The sequence below is a fragment of the Heterodontus francisci genome, chromosome 35 (assembly GCF_036365525.1).
Source record: "Heterodontus francisci isolate sHetFra1 chromosome 35, sHetFra1.hap1, whole genome shotgun sequence".
Lineage (NCBI taxonomy): Eukaryota > Metazoa > Chordata > Chondrichthyes > Heterodontiformes > Heterodontidae > Heterodontus > Heterodontus francisci.
This window is the reverse complement of record NC_090405.1, coordinates 58184571-58199968: the sequence shown is the minus strand read 5'-3', so window position 1 is coordinate 58199968 and position 15398 is coordinate 58184571. Positions and strand designations below refer to the sequence as shown.

At 43.6% G+C, this 15398-nt stretch overlaps 1 protein-coding gene across 1 annotated transcript in view; it reads right to left on the bottom strand.

Annotated features, from left to right (window-relative positions):
- The window catches only part of LOC137350551 (thrombospondin type-1 domain-containing protein 4-like), a 471004-nt gene that overhangs the window by 129781 nt on the left and 325825 nt on the right, over positions 1–15398 (bottom strand). The window contains exon 13 of the mRNA XM_068015210.1: positions 6612–6824. Coding sequence (XP_067871311.1) covers positions 6612–6824 — 213 coding nt within the window. The remainder of the gene's footprint in view (positions 1–6611; positions 6825–15398) is intronic.

The window sequence follows — 15398 nt, the reverse complement described above, 5'->3', positions numbered from 1 at the left end:
GATGGCCATCAGCACAAATGGCTGAGACATCATGGCACTCATGCTAGAGATGGACTCCTTCAATCTCTCTCCAAGGATATGCACTGCTTCTGGAAATCTTGACCGAAGCACACACATTCCCATTGCTGCTCCACAAGTTCCTTTTTCATGGATGAACCCTGAAGTTCAGTATCTGCAACCAGCTGAACAGAGCTTGGATGTTCTGTGCCCTCCAATGGGGTTTTTGCATTGCTGTCCCTACGTCCAGCACCTGCTCCTGCTCACATGTTATGTGCTCCTCACCATGTGACAACCTAGCTATCTCTATTGTAGTACCCACAAAAGTCTGTGTATCTGCACTGGTGGAGGGCGCTTATGAGTCAAGTAACAGTGCATCCTCAGCGTGCTCGTCCTCCTCTGAGTACTCCGAGGCATGATTCCTCATCAGTTACTCTGTCACCCATGAAGGAATTGTGGGAGATTTAAGACATGTTATGGCTGACGTTGAGAAATGATACAAACTCAGCATAGTGCATATCATAACATTTCAGTTAGTGGTGACATCAATTCAGCATGAGTGACTGTTAAGTGCCAAGTGGCAGTACATCATCGAATGCTGTCACCAGTTCTCTTGGCCATATCTCCATCGCTGATGCCTAGTGCGTGAGCCACCCTGCTGAGAAAGCACGCGAGAGAGAAATGAATGGAGCAACAAGATGTGTTGATCTGAGGATTGTTGTACAGGAGTTAAGAAGTAAGTTGAAAAGTAGGACTTCAAAGGTAGTGATCTCAGGATTACTACCAGTGCCACGTGCTAGTCAGAGTAGAAATAGCAGGATATATCGGATGAATAAGTGGCTGAAGAGATGGTGTGAGATGGAGGGTTTTAGATTCCTGGGACATTGGGACCGTTTCGGGGGGAGGTGGGACCAGTACAAACTGGACAGGTTACACCTGGGCAGGACCGGGAATGATGTGTTAGGGGGAGTATTTGCTAGAGTGGTTGGGGAAAGTTTAAACTAAAATGGCAGGGGGATGGGAACCTTTGCAAGGAGTCAGAGGAGGGGGGATTAAAGACAAGAACAAAAGACAGTAAGGGGAATAAGAAAAGTGATAGGCAGAGAAATCAAGGACCAGAATCAAACAGGGTCACAGTGAAAAATAGTGGGAAGGGGTCGAGTAATGTTAAAAAGAAAAGCCTTCAGGCTTTGTGCCTTAACGCGTGGAGCATTCGCAATAAAGTGGATGAATTAATCGCGCAAATAGATGTAAAACGGCTATGATATAGTCAGGATTACGGTGACATGGCTGCAAGGTGACCAGGGATGGGAAATGAACATCCAGGGGTATTCAGTATTTAGGAAGGACAGACAAAAAGTAAAAGGCGGTGGAGCTGCATTGCTGGTTAAAGAGGAAATTAACGCAATAGTGAGGAAAGATATTAGCTCCGACGATGTGGAATCTGTATGGGTAGAGCTGAGAAACACTAAGGGGCAATAAACGTTAGTGGGGTTTGTATATAGACCCCCAAACTGTAGTGGTGATGTTGGGAATGGCATTAAACAGGAAATTAGAGACGCATGCGAGAAAGGGACATCTGTAATTATGGGTGACATTAATCTGCATATAGATTGGGCAAATCAAATTAGTCACATTACATAGAGGAGGAATTCTTGGAGTGCATACAGGATGGCTTTCTGGACAAATACGTTGAGGAACCAACTGGAGAACAGGCCATCCTAGACTGGGTATTGTGTAATGAGAGAGGAATAATTGACAATCTAGTGGTGCAAGACCCCTTGGGAATGAGCGACCATAATATGATAGAATTCTTCATCAAGATGGACAGTGACGTAGTTGATTCTGAGACTAGGTTCCTGAATCTTAATAAAGGAAACTACGAAGGTATGAGATGCGAGTTGGCTATGATGGATTAGGAAACGTTACTGAAAGGAATGACAGTGGATAGGCAATGGAAAACATTTAAAGAGCGCATGGAGGAACTGCAACAATTGTTTGTCCCTGTCTGGCGCAAAAGTAAAACAGGAAAGGTAGCCAAACCATGGCTTACAAGGGAAATTAGAGATAGCATTAGATCCAAGGAAGAGGCATATAAATTTGCCAGAAAAAACAACAGACCTGAGGATTGGGAGCAGTTTAGAATTCAGTAAAGGAGGACCAAAGGATTGATTAAGAAGGGGAAAATAGAGTACGAGAGTAAGCTTGCGGGCAACATAAAAACTGACTGTAAAAGTTTCTATAGGTATGTGACGAGAAAAAGATTGGTGAAGACAAATGTAGGTCCATTACAGTCAGAAACAGGGGAATTTATTATGGGGAATAAAGAAATGGCTGACCAACTAAATGCATACTTTGGTTCTGTCTTCACAAAGGAGGACACAAATATCATACCAGAAATATTGGGGAACACAGGGTTTAGTGAGAGAGAGGAACTGAAGGAAATCAGTATTAGTAGAGAAACGGTGTTGGGGAAATTGATGGGATGAAAGCCGATAAATCCCCAGGGCCTGATGGTATGCATCCCAGAGTACTTAAGGAAGTGGTCCTAGAAATAGTGGATGCATTGGTGGTCATCTTCCAAGATTCTATAGACTCTGGAACAGTTCCTACAGATTGGAGGCTAGCTAATGTAACCCCACTATTTAAAAAGGGAGGTGGAGAGAAAGCAGGGAATTGTAGACCAGTCAGCCTGACGTCAGTAGTGGGGAAAATTCTAGAGTCCATTATCAAAGATTTTATAGCAGAGCACTTGGAGAACAGTGGTAGAATCGGGCAGAGTCAGCATGGATTTACGAAAGGGAAATCATGCTTGACAAATCTACTAGAATTCTTCGAGGATGTAACGAGTAGAGTTGATGAGGGGGAGCCAGTGGATGTGGTTTATTTGGACTTTGAGAAGGCTTTCGACAAAGTCCCACATAAGAGATTAGCTTGTAAAATTAAAGCGCATGGGATTGGGGCTAGTGTTTTGCGATGGATAGAAAATTGGTTGGCAGACAGGAAACAAAGAGTAGGAATAAACGGGTCTTTTTCCAAATGGCAGGCACAGAGTAGTGGGGTACCGCAGGGATCGGTGCTAGGACCCCAGCTATTCACAATATATATTAATGATTTAGATGAGAGAACGAAATGTAATATCTCCAAATTTGCAGATGACACAAAACTAGGTGGGAGGGTGAGTTGTGAGGAGGATGCAGAGAGGCTTCAGGGTGATTTGGATAAGTTGAGTGAGTGGGCTAATGCATGGCAGATGCAGTATAATGTGGATAAATGTGAGGTTATCCACTTTGGTAGCAAAAACAGGAAGGCAGATTATTATCTGAACGGCTATAAACTGAGAGAGGGGAATATGCAGCGAGACCTGGGTGTTCTCATACACCAGTCGCTGAAGGTAAGCATGCAGGTGGAACAGGCGGTAAAAAAGGCAAATGGAATGTTGGCCTTCATAGCGAGAGGATTTGGGTACAGGAGCAAGGATGTCTTGCTGCAATTATACAGGGCCTTGGTGAGGTCACACCTGGAATATTGTGTGCAGTTTTGGTCTCCTTATCTGAGGAAGGATGTTCTTGCTATAGAGGGAGTGCAGCGAAGGTCTACCAGACTGATTCCTGGGATGGTGGGACTGGCGTATGAGGAGAGATTGAGTCGGTTAGGATAATAATCCCTGGAGTTCAGAAGAGTGAGGGGAGATCTCACAGAAACCTATAAAATTCTAACAGGACTTGACAGGGTAGATGCAGGAAAGATGTTCCCGATGGTGGGGGAGTCCAGAACCAGGGGTCGTAGTCCAAGGATACGGGGTAAACCTTTCAGGACTAAGATAAGAAATTTCTTCACCCAGGGAGTGGTGAGTCTGTGGAATCCGCTAAAACAGAAAGCAGTTGAGGCCAAAACATTGTATGTTTTCAAGAAGGAGTTAGATATAGCTCTTGGGTCTAAAGGGATCAAAGCGTATAGGGCAAAAGTGGGAACAGGTTACTGAGTTGGATGATCAGCCATGATCGTAATGAATGGCGGAGCAGGCACGAAGGGCCGAATGGCCTACTCCTGCTCCTATTTTCTATGTTTCTAGTATGCTGGTAAAGTCAGAGTGTGATGCTTGGCACCTGAAAGTGTTATGCCACTCACCTTTCCTGCCCTCCTGAGGTCCTTGAACCTTTTAGGGCACTGTCCAGGTTTGAGGGACCACACTCCTGCTGTTGACTTCCTCAGTCATGTCCATCCACACCTGTTTGGTTGGAGAGGCTGGTCTCATCCTCTGGTCCTTGCAAAACATCACCTCACGTCTATACACAGTGGGTGGTAATGATCTGGAACTCGTTGCCAACAAAGGTGGTGGAAGTGAAGACGATCAATGACTTCAAGAGGACGTTGGATGGTCACCTGAGAGAAATAGACTTACACGGCTACGGGGATTGAGCCTTGGAGTGGGACTGATCGCATAGCTCCATGGAGCGCCAGCATAGACTCAATGGGCCAAATGGCCTCCTTCTGTGCTGTAAAAGTCCTCAGATCCTGCAGCAGGACCTCCAGGTAAGAGTCCAAGACACAGGTTTGGGGGCTCAGCCTTCCCAGTCTCCTTTCCGTTCTTGTGGTTGCTGTTCTGACCCCTGCCAAGGTCTCCTTGATAGATTCAGCTTGTATCCTGCCAATCTTCTGCCAATCTTCTCTGACTGGCCAGTAAAATCCAGAAGTTGGATGCTAATAGCATGGCTGATTAAATAGCTTCAACAAAGCCTGCTACAGAATCAAATGGATTCCTGACCACTTACTGGCCTCCGAGCTGTGTGGGTCAGTTTCGTTAAGATTTAGCCTAGAAGATGAAAATTTGACAGTAAATATATGACGTAAGTTGATATTATTTAGTCTTATTTGTGTCGTTTATCTGAAATTGAGGTTATGAATGAAATAGTAAATGGAGCTGGTTGTTTGCTGCTGTGCACTCAAGGGACACTTATTTACCAAGTGCAAAGCAGAAGGGAAAGGGGTAGAGTTCTGGGATGATTGGTCTTGGCCCATTTTTGATTTCCTGAAGATCAATGCAATGGGGGACTAGGGATGGAGCACTTGTAACTAGAGCAGGAATAATCATGGAAATAATACACATATGAAGTGAACAATGAACTATGCCTCCAACCTCACTTTTCTGTTTGGATATCAGGCAGGTTGCAGAGAAATCAAGAGCCCAAACAGGTTGAAACAATTTTTTTTAAAGGTCCAGCAGAGGAGCTTTGTGGTTTGGGGCCTTTTGGCTGCAGACTTCACAGCAAAGAATTTGTCTTGGTGTACAGATATTTTGATGGTAAAAGGTGAAGTGAAGGTGACTGCCTTTGACATCAGGCCAGCATTTGACGGAGTGTGGCATCAGGAGCCCTAGCAAACTTTAAATCAATCGGAATAAGGAGGAAATTCTCCACTGGTTGGAGTCATAACTAACACAAAAGGAAGATAGCTGTGGTGCCTGGAAGCCAATCATCTCAGCTCCAGGGCATCGCTGCAGGAGTTCCTCAGGGTAGCATCCTATTCCCTGCCGTCTTCAGTTGCTTCATCAATGACCTTCCCTCTAACATAAGGTCAGAGTGGGGATGTTTGCACAAAGTTCAATTCTAATCATAACTCCCCAAATACTGAAGCAGTCCTTGTCCACATGCAGCAAGACCCGGACAACATTCAGACTTGGTCTGATAAGTGGCATGTAACATCTGCACCATTCAGGCAAGTGCCAGGCAATGACCATCTCCAACTACAGAGAATCTAAGCCCCTGCCCTGACATTCAATGGCATCATCATCGCTGAATTCCCCCACCGTCAACATCCTGGAGGTTAACATTGATCAGAAACGTAACTGGACCAGCCACATACATGTTGTGGCTACAAGAACAGGTCACAGGCTGCAAATTCTGCAGCAAGTAACTCACCTTCTGTCTCCCAATGCCTGTCCACCATCTACAAGGCACAAGTCAGGAGGGTGATGGAATACTCTCCACTTGCCTGGATTGGTGCAGCTCCAACCAAGTTCAAGAAGACTGGCACCATCCAGGACACAGCAGCCCACTTGATTGGCACCCCATTCATCACCTTAAACATTCACTTCTTCCACCACCGGTGGACAGTGGCAACAGTGTGTCCATATACAAGATGCAGTGCAGCAAATCACCAAGGCTCCTTCAAGGGCACCTTCCAAACCTGTGATCTCTACCACCAGCAGGGTAGCACACACATGGGAACCTGCAAGTTCTCCTCCAAGTCACAAAACATCCTGGTTTGAACTATATCGCTGCTCCTTCACTGTAGCTGGGTCAAAATCTTGAACGCCCTCCCTAACAGCACTGTACCTACAGCAGATGGACTGCAGCGGTTCAAGAAGACAACTCACCACCACCTTCTCCAGGGCAATTAGGGATGAGCAATAAATGTTGGCCTAACCAGCGATGCTCACATCTCATGAACAAATAAATTTTAAAAATTAGCTTGCTTTGGCCTATTACTAAAGAAAACTAAGCTTTAATATTTGCCAATCTTTGGCTTTTTATCAAAGACTGAAATCTTCCGTTCACCCAGATTCTGTCTAAGGACATATATCATATGTATTTGTGACCGGCAACACTTACCTTTGCCACAAGTAGCTGTACATTCTGTCATCCCAACCTCTTTCCAGTTATATTCAGGGAAACGCCATGGTGGTTGCATGACTGGTACCTGATTGCCTGGCTCACGTGGTGGGAATCTTCCAGGATGCCGAGTCTGGAAATTTATATTCTCATATCCTGAATTTACTGCAAAGGAGTCTTCTGTAACATGTAACTGACCACTGAGTAGATCTTCTAGAAACAAAAAGAGTTAATCAACACACTCACCAGGAAGTACAGAAAAACAATTTACTAATTTCAGTGAGAGATATATTTAACAAAGATCTCTAACATATACTTTGCAGGTACTAAAGAGCAAGTACAATTATTAGCAAGTACAAAGAACTACATAGATTTGTGCAGCACAGAAACAGGACATTCACCCAAAACAGGTCCTTTCTGGTGTTTATGCTCCACACAAGCCTCCTCCCAGGCCTCGCCATCTAACATTATCAGCATATCCTTCTATCCCTCCCTCCCTCAAGTGTTCCCTTCAATGCATCTATGCAATTCACCTCAAGGACTACTAGTGGGAGCAAATGCTACATTCCAACCACTTTCTGAGCAAAGAAGTTTCTCCTGAATTCCTTATTGAAGTTCTAAGTGACATATTTATGATCCCTAGTTTTGCACTCCTCCACCAGTGGATCAATTCTCTATGAAACCTCTTCATAATTTTAAAGACCTCTATCAGGTCACTGCTCAGCTTTCTGTTTTCTAGAGAAAAGAGGCATGACCCGTTCAGACTTTCCAGATAGTTGTTCCCTCTATCATCCTTGCAAAAAGAAAATACATGCTAGGGATTGAGCCACAATGGGGCACACATGATAAACTCAGAGATAATGACAGTGAAATGGTTTATTAAATAATTACTTTGCCTTAATATTTACCAGAGAGACGAACAAGATAGTCATGATATCAGAAGAAGAGATCACAAAAGACATTTAAGATAGAAAGGGGAGGGGAGGAGGGGAAGTTACATGATAAACTAATCAAATTTAGAGAAGATAAAGCCCCTGACCTGGATGGATTACATCCATGCATATTAAAAGAAGTTAGAGAAGAGATACCAGAGAACCATTACATAATATCAAAAAATTAGGAAAGGGAGTATAGCCAGAGGACTAGAGGACAGCTAATGTGACTTCTATATTTTTAAAAGGAGATAGAACAAGTCCAGGAATCCAAGGACCAATTAGCTTAACATCAGTGGTAAGAAAGATAATGGAATCTATACTCAAGATGTAACAAATGTATTAGATTATCTTCTGATTAGGCACTCTACAGCCCTTTGGACTCAACATTGAGTTCAACAACATCAGACATGACTGCCATTTTGATTGTTTTTTTAACATGTGCTGGTCTTATAACTTGTTTTTGATGTTTTTGCTTATAGACAGAGATGTTCATTATTCTGCCATTAACACTGTCCCTGGACAAATGCCTGTCTTTTATACTACAGCTATTATTACTCCCTTTGCCTTTTGTTCCATGCCATCTTGGTCAGTTAATCTCTCCTGCCCTCTGCCGTATCACAGACCTTCCCTTTTGCTCTTCTTCCCACCCCCCCCCCCCCCACCCCCCCAATCACCCACTTTCACTTTCTAACTTTTGCCAGTTCTGATGAAAACATTAACTGTTTCTCTCTACATAGATGCTGTCAGACCTGCTGAGTATTTCCAGCACTTGTCTTTATTTCAGATTTCCAGTGTCTGCAGTATTTTGCTTTTATTATACAAATTTATTAGAGTTCTTTGAGGATGTAACAAGCAGGGTGAATAAAGGGGAACCAGTAGATGTAGTGTATTTGGATTTCCAAAAGGCATTCAATAAGGTGCCACACAAAAGGTAACTGTAAGGGCGGCACAGTGGCGCAGTGGTTAGCACCGCAGCCTCACAGCTCCAGGGACCCAGGTTCGATTCTGGGTACTGCCTGTGTGGAGTTTGCAAGTTCTCCCTGTGACCACGTGGGTTTTCACCGGGTGCTCCGTTTCCTCCCACAGCCAAAGACTTGTAGGTTGATAGGTAAATTGGCCATTGTAAATTGCCCCTAGTGTAGGTAGGTGGTAGGGCAATTGAGGGGATGTGGTAGAGAATATGGGATTACTGTAGGGTTAGTATAAATGGGTGGTTGTTGGTCAGCACAGACTCGGTGGGCCGAAGGGCCTGTTTCAGTGCTGTATCTCTAAATAAATAAAATATACAAGAGCTCATGGTGTTGGAGTAATATATTAGCATGGATAGAAGACTGGCTATCTAACAGGAAGCAGAGAGTTGGGACAAATGGTTCATTTTCAGGATGGCAAACTGTAACAAGTGGAGTGCCACAGAGATCAGTGCTGGGGCGTCAACTAGTTATGATTGATATTAAACGACTTGGATGAAGGAACTGAGTGTATTATAGGCAAATTGTTGTCAGGAGGGCACATAGTGTCTACAAAGATAGGTTAAGTGGGCAAAACTTTGGCAGATGGACAATGTGAGGTTGTCCACTTTAGCGGGAAGAATAGAAAAGCAGAATATTATTTAAATGCAGAGAGACTGCAGAATGCTGTGATACAGAGGAATCTGGGTGTACATGAATTGCAAAAAGTTAGCATGCAGGTACAGCAAGTAATCTGGAAGGCAAATGGAATGTTGGCATTTATTGCAAGAGAGATGGAATATAAAAGTAGGAAGGGGAGCAGCTGTTCCCCTTAGTTGAAGAGTCAGTTACAAGGGGTCACAAGTTTAAGGTGAGGGGCGGGAGGTTTAAGGGGGATTTGAGGAAGATCTTTTTTACCCAGAGGGTGGTGACGGTCTGGAATGCACTGCCTGGGAGGGTGGTAGATGCAGGTTGCCTCACATCCTTTAAAAAGTACCTGGATGAGCACTTGGCATGTCATAACATTCAAGGCTATGGGCCAAGTGCTGGCAAATGAGATTTGGTAGACAGGTCAGCTGTCTTTAATGCATCGGGGGTGCAGACTCGATGGGTTGAAGGGCCTCTTCTGCACTGTATTATTCTGTGATTCTGTGACTTTTAAAACAAGCTGTGAGCTGAACGGAATGTAGAAAGACATTATTCAGAGACACAGACACGATTGATTGACTTTATGAATATGCTAACCAAGGAAGTAGCTGGAGTCGTCAGACCACACAATGACATGTGCTTGTTTAAATTTAACTGACTGTCCTATTCATTGAGCTCCTGTGGTCAGGCTATTAACAAGACTTACAAATCAACATGACTGGCAATGACGATGGTTCCACTGAGTTCCTTCATCCTACTGAAACGTTAATATCAATTTTTGATGGAGTAAAACACATTCGCCAATCTTTCAGAATGCTGGTAATCTCAGAACCTTTCCCCATCAAAGCACCTACATGTAATAGCGGTATAACATCGAACAGAATGAGAACATTTTCTTGTGTGATAATGGACTATTCACTGACCCAGGATTCAGAAGTAAACAAATCAAGCACGACAGATTTGTAGATCAGACAAGATTAAGATGGTACAATCGAACCGGGGCTCGGGGGTGGGGGAATTGTGGTTGTGTCAATCACTTGTTACGGGTATGATTTTTATGTTATTAAAAGGGTGCGTTTAGGGACAATCTTCAGCAACTCGCAAGAGACTGCGGACAGATTGATCATATACAGATGGAACATACTCCTCTGAGTAATCACTGGGTTGAGTGGTGTTTGAAATTAAAGAGAGTGAAAAGGAACAGTGTATGTGAGAAGTTAAAGGGAAATCAACATTTGTATGTTATCCGTAGAACAATAAACAGTTAAAAGAATATGGAGTTGTGAGCTCTTACAAACTGTTTTTATGTTCCTCGCTAGTTTACCCTCATTCTACTTTTTGGTCACCCTTTGCCATTCCAATCCTCAGGTTCTACTCTTTGTAACATTATAAGCCTCGTCTTTTAATCTAATACAATCCTTAACTTCCTAGTAAGTCACATCTGGATATTTCTTGATGAGTTTTTGTTTATGAATGGAATGCATTTGTTGAACATTTGAAATTATTTCTTTAAATGTTTCCCACTGATTATTTACCACCATAGCTTTTAGGCTATTTACCCAATCAACCTTCGCCAACTTTCCCCTCATACCCACATAATTGGCTTTCTTTAAGGTTAAGATTCATTTTGGGACTGGAATATGTCACTTTCAAATTTAATATGAAATTCAATTGTATTATGATCACTTTTTTTCCAGAAGATCTTTTACTATGAGATTACTAATTAAACCTGCTTCATTGCACAATACTAGATCTAAAATAGCTTTATCCTTAGTTCACAGAATCAAAAAATTGTTACAGTGCAGAAGGAGGCTATTTGGCCGAGCATGTCTGCACCAGCTCTCCTAATGAAGATTAGTTGGTCCCGAAACATATTGTTCCGGGAAACTGTTACAAATGCATCTTACAAACTCATAGAACATTACAGCGCAGTACAGGCCCTTCGGCCCTCGATGTTGCGCCGACCTGTGAAACCATCTGACCTACACTATTCCATTTTCATCCATATGTCTATCCAATGACCGCTTAAATGCCCTTAAAGTTGGCGAGTCTACTACTGTCGCAGGCAGGGCGTTCCACGCCCTTACTACTCTCTGAGTAAAGAAACTACCTCTGACATCTGTCCTATATCTATCACCCCTCAACTTAAAGCTATGTCCCCTCGTGTTTGCCATCACCATCCGAGGACAAAGACTCTCACTATCCAGCCTATCTAACCCTCTGATTATCTTATATGTCTCTATTAAGTCACCTCTCCTCCTCCTCCTCTCTAACGAAAACAACCTCAAGTCCCTCAGCCTTTCCTCGTAAGACCTTCCCTCCATACCAGGCAACATCCTAGTAAATCTCCTCTGCACCCTTTCCAAAGCTTCCACATCCTTCCTATAATGCGGTGACCAGAACTGCACGCAATACTCCAGGTGCGGTCTCATCAGAGTTTTGTACAGCTGCAGCATGACCTCGTGGCTCCTAAACTCGATCCCCCTACTAATAAAAGCCAACACACCATATGCCTTCTTAACAGCCCTATTAACCTGGGTGGCAGCTTTCAGGGATTTATGTACCTGGACACCAAGATCTCTCTGCTCATCTACACTACCAAGAATCTTCCCATTAGCCCAGTACTCTGCATTCCTGTTACTCCTTCCAAAGTGAATCACCTTGCACTTTTCCGCATTAAACTCCATTTGCCATCTCTCAGCCCAGCTCTGCAGCCTATCTATGTCCCTCTGTAACCTACAACATCCTTCGGCACTATCCACAACTCCACCGACCTTCGTGTCATCCGCAAATTTACTAACCCACCCTTCTACACCCTCATCCAGGTCATTTATAAAAATGACAAACAGCAGTGGCCCCAAAACAGATCCTTGCGGTACACCACTGGAAACTGTACTCCAGGATGAACATTTACCATCAACCACCACCCTCTGTCTTCTTTCAGCTAGCCAATTTCTGATCCAAAGCACTAAATCACCTTCAATTCCATACTTCCGTATTTTCTGCAATAACCTACCGTGGGGAACCTTATCAAACGCCTTACTGAAATCCATATACACCACATCCACGGCTTTAGCCTCATCCATCTGTTTGGTCACCTTCTCAAAAAACTCAATAAGGTTTGTGAGGCACGACCTACCCTTCACAAAACCGTGCTGACTATCGCTAATGAACTTATTCTTTTCAAGATGATTATAAATCCTATCTCTTATAACCTTTTCCAACATTTTACCCACAACCGAAGTAAGGCTCACAGGTCTATAATTACCAGGGCTGTCTCTACTCCCCTTCTTGAACAAGGGGACAACATTTGTTATCCTCCAGTCTTCCGGCACTATTCCTGTCGACAATGACGACATAAAGATCAAGGACAAAGGCTCTGCAATCTCCTCCCTGGCTTCCCAGAGAATCCTAGGATAAATCCCATCTGGCCCAGGGGACTTATCTATTTTCACACTTTCCAGAATTGATACACCTCCTCCTTGTGAACCTCAATCCCATCTAGCCTAGTAGTCTGTATCTCAGTATTCTCCTCGACAACATTTTCTTTCTCTACTGTAAATACTGACGAAAAATATTCATTTAACGCTTCCCCTATCTCCTCTGATTCCACACACAACTTCCCACTACTATCCTTGATTGGCCCTAATCTAACTCTAGTCATTCTTTTATTCCTGATATACCTGTAGAAAGCCTTAGGGTTTTCCTTGATCCTATCCGCCAATGACTTCTCGTGTCCTCTCCTTGCTCTTCTAAGCTCTCCTTTTAGATCCTTCCTGGCTAGCTTGTAACTCTCAAGCGCCCTAACTGATCCTTCACGTCTCATCCTAACATAAGCCTCCTTCTTCCTCTTGACAAGCGCTTCAACTTCTTTAGTAAACCACGGCCTGGCTACTTTTTTTCCAATTTGATTTGTCCAGTCTATATGAAGATTGAAGGCCCCAAAATTATTACATTGCCATTGTTACAAGCTGAAATTATTTCCTGCTTAATGCTCTGTCCAATGATATGACAACTGTTAGGGGCCTATAAACACCAGCGTTTTCTGACCCTCGTTATTTTTGACTTAAGTGTCCAATATTAGATGTGATTCCGTGATTGGACAACTTTTGCTAAATAATCCTCAGTGTGCTAAGAATTACGCTCACAACTAATTTAAGATTAGATTGGCAAGCAAGAGCTTGGTTTAAAATGTGTCTACTTCAACGCCAGGAGCATCCGGAATAAGGTGGGTGAGCTTGCAGCATGGGTTGGTACCTGGGATCTCGATGTTGTGGCCATTTCAGAGACATGGGTAGAGCAGGGACAGGAATGGATGTTGCGGGTTCCGGGATTTAGGTGTTTCACTAAGAACAGAGAAGAGGGTAAAAGAGGGGGGGGTGTGGCATTGTTAATCAAGGAAAGTATTACAGCGGCAGAAAGGACGTTTGAGGACTCGTCTACTGAGGTAGTCTGGGCCGAGGTTAGAAACAGGAGAGGAGAGGTCACCCTGTTGGGAGTTTTCTATAGACCTCCAAATAGTTCCAGAGATGTAGAGGAAAGGATAGCAAAGATGATTCTTGACAGGAGCGAGAGTAACAGGGTAGTGGTTATGAGGGACTTTAACTTTCCAAATATTGACTGGAAATACTATAGTTCGAGTACTTTAGATGGGTCTGTTTTTGTCCAGTGTGTGCAGGAGGGTTTTCTGACACAGTATGTAGACAGGCCAACCAGGGGCGATGCCATATTGGATTTGGTACTGGGTAATGAACCCGGCCAGGTGTTAGATTTAGAAGTTGGTGAGCACTTTGGTGATAGTGATCACAATTCGGTTAGGTTTACCTTAGCGATGGGCAGGGACAGGCATATACAGCAGGGCAAGAATTATAGCTGGGGGAAAGGAAATTATGATGCGATTAGGCAAGATTTAGGATGCGTAGGATGGGGAAGGAAACTGCAGGGGATGGGCACAATCGAAATGTGGAGCTTATTCAAGGAGCAGCTACTGCGTGTCCTTGATAAGTATGTACCTGTGAGGCAGGGAGGAAGTTGTCGAGCGAGGGAGCCGTGGTTTACTAATGAAGTTGAAGAGCTTGTCAAGAGGAAGAAGAAGGCTTATGTTAGGATGAGACATGAAGGCTCAGTTAGGGCACTTGAGAGTTACAAGCTAGCCAGGAAGGATCTAAAGGGAGAGATAAGAAGAGCAAGGAGAGGACACGAGAAGTCATTGGCGGATAGGATCAAAGAAAACCCTAAGGCTTTCTATAGGTATATCAGGAATAAAAGAATGACTAGAGATAGGTCAGGGCCAATCAAGGATAGTAGTGGGAAGTTGTGTGTGGAATCGGAGGAGATAGGGGAAGTGTTAAATGAATATTTTTCGTCAGTATTTACAGTGGAGAAAGAAAATGTTGTCAAGGAGAATACTGAGATACAGACTACTAGGCTAGATGGAATTGAGGTTCACAAGGAGGAGGTGTTAGCAATTTTGGAAAGTGTGAAAATAGATAAGTCCCCTGGGCCAGATGGGATTTATCCTAGGATTCTCTGGGAAGCCAGGGAGGAGATTGCAGAGCCTTTGTCCTTGATTTTTATGTCGTCATTGTCGACAGGAATAGTGCCGGAAGACTGGAGGATAGCAAATGTTGTCCCCTTGTTCAAGAAGGGGAGTAGAGACAGCCCTGGTAATTATAGACCTGTGAGCCTTACTTCGGTTGTGGGTAAAATGTTGGAAAAGGTTATAAGAGATAGGATTTATAATCATCTTGAAAAGAATAAGTTCATTAGCGATAGTCAGCACGGTTTTGTGAAGGGTAGGTCGTGCCTCACAAACCTTATTGAGTTTTTTGACAAGGTGACCAAACAGGTGGATGAGGGTAAAGCCGTGGATGTGGTCTATATGGATTTCAGTAAGGCGTTTGATAAAGTTCCCCACGGTAGGCTATTGCAGAAAATACAGAAGTATGGGATTGAAGGTGAATTAGTGCTTTGGATCAGAAATTGGCTAGCTGAAAGAAGACAGAGGGTGGTGGTTGATGGTAAATGTTCATCCTGGAGTATAGTTTCTAGTGGTGTACTGCAAGGATCTGTTTTGGGGCCACTGCTGTTTGTCATTTTTATAAATGACCTGGATGAGGGTGTAGAAGGGTGGGTTAGTAAATTTGCGGATGACACGAAGGTCGGTGGAGTTGTGGATAGTGCCGAAGGATGTTGTAGGTTACAGAGGGACATAGATAGGCTGCAGAGCTGGGCTGAGAGATGGCAAATGGAATTTA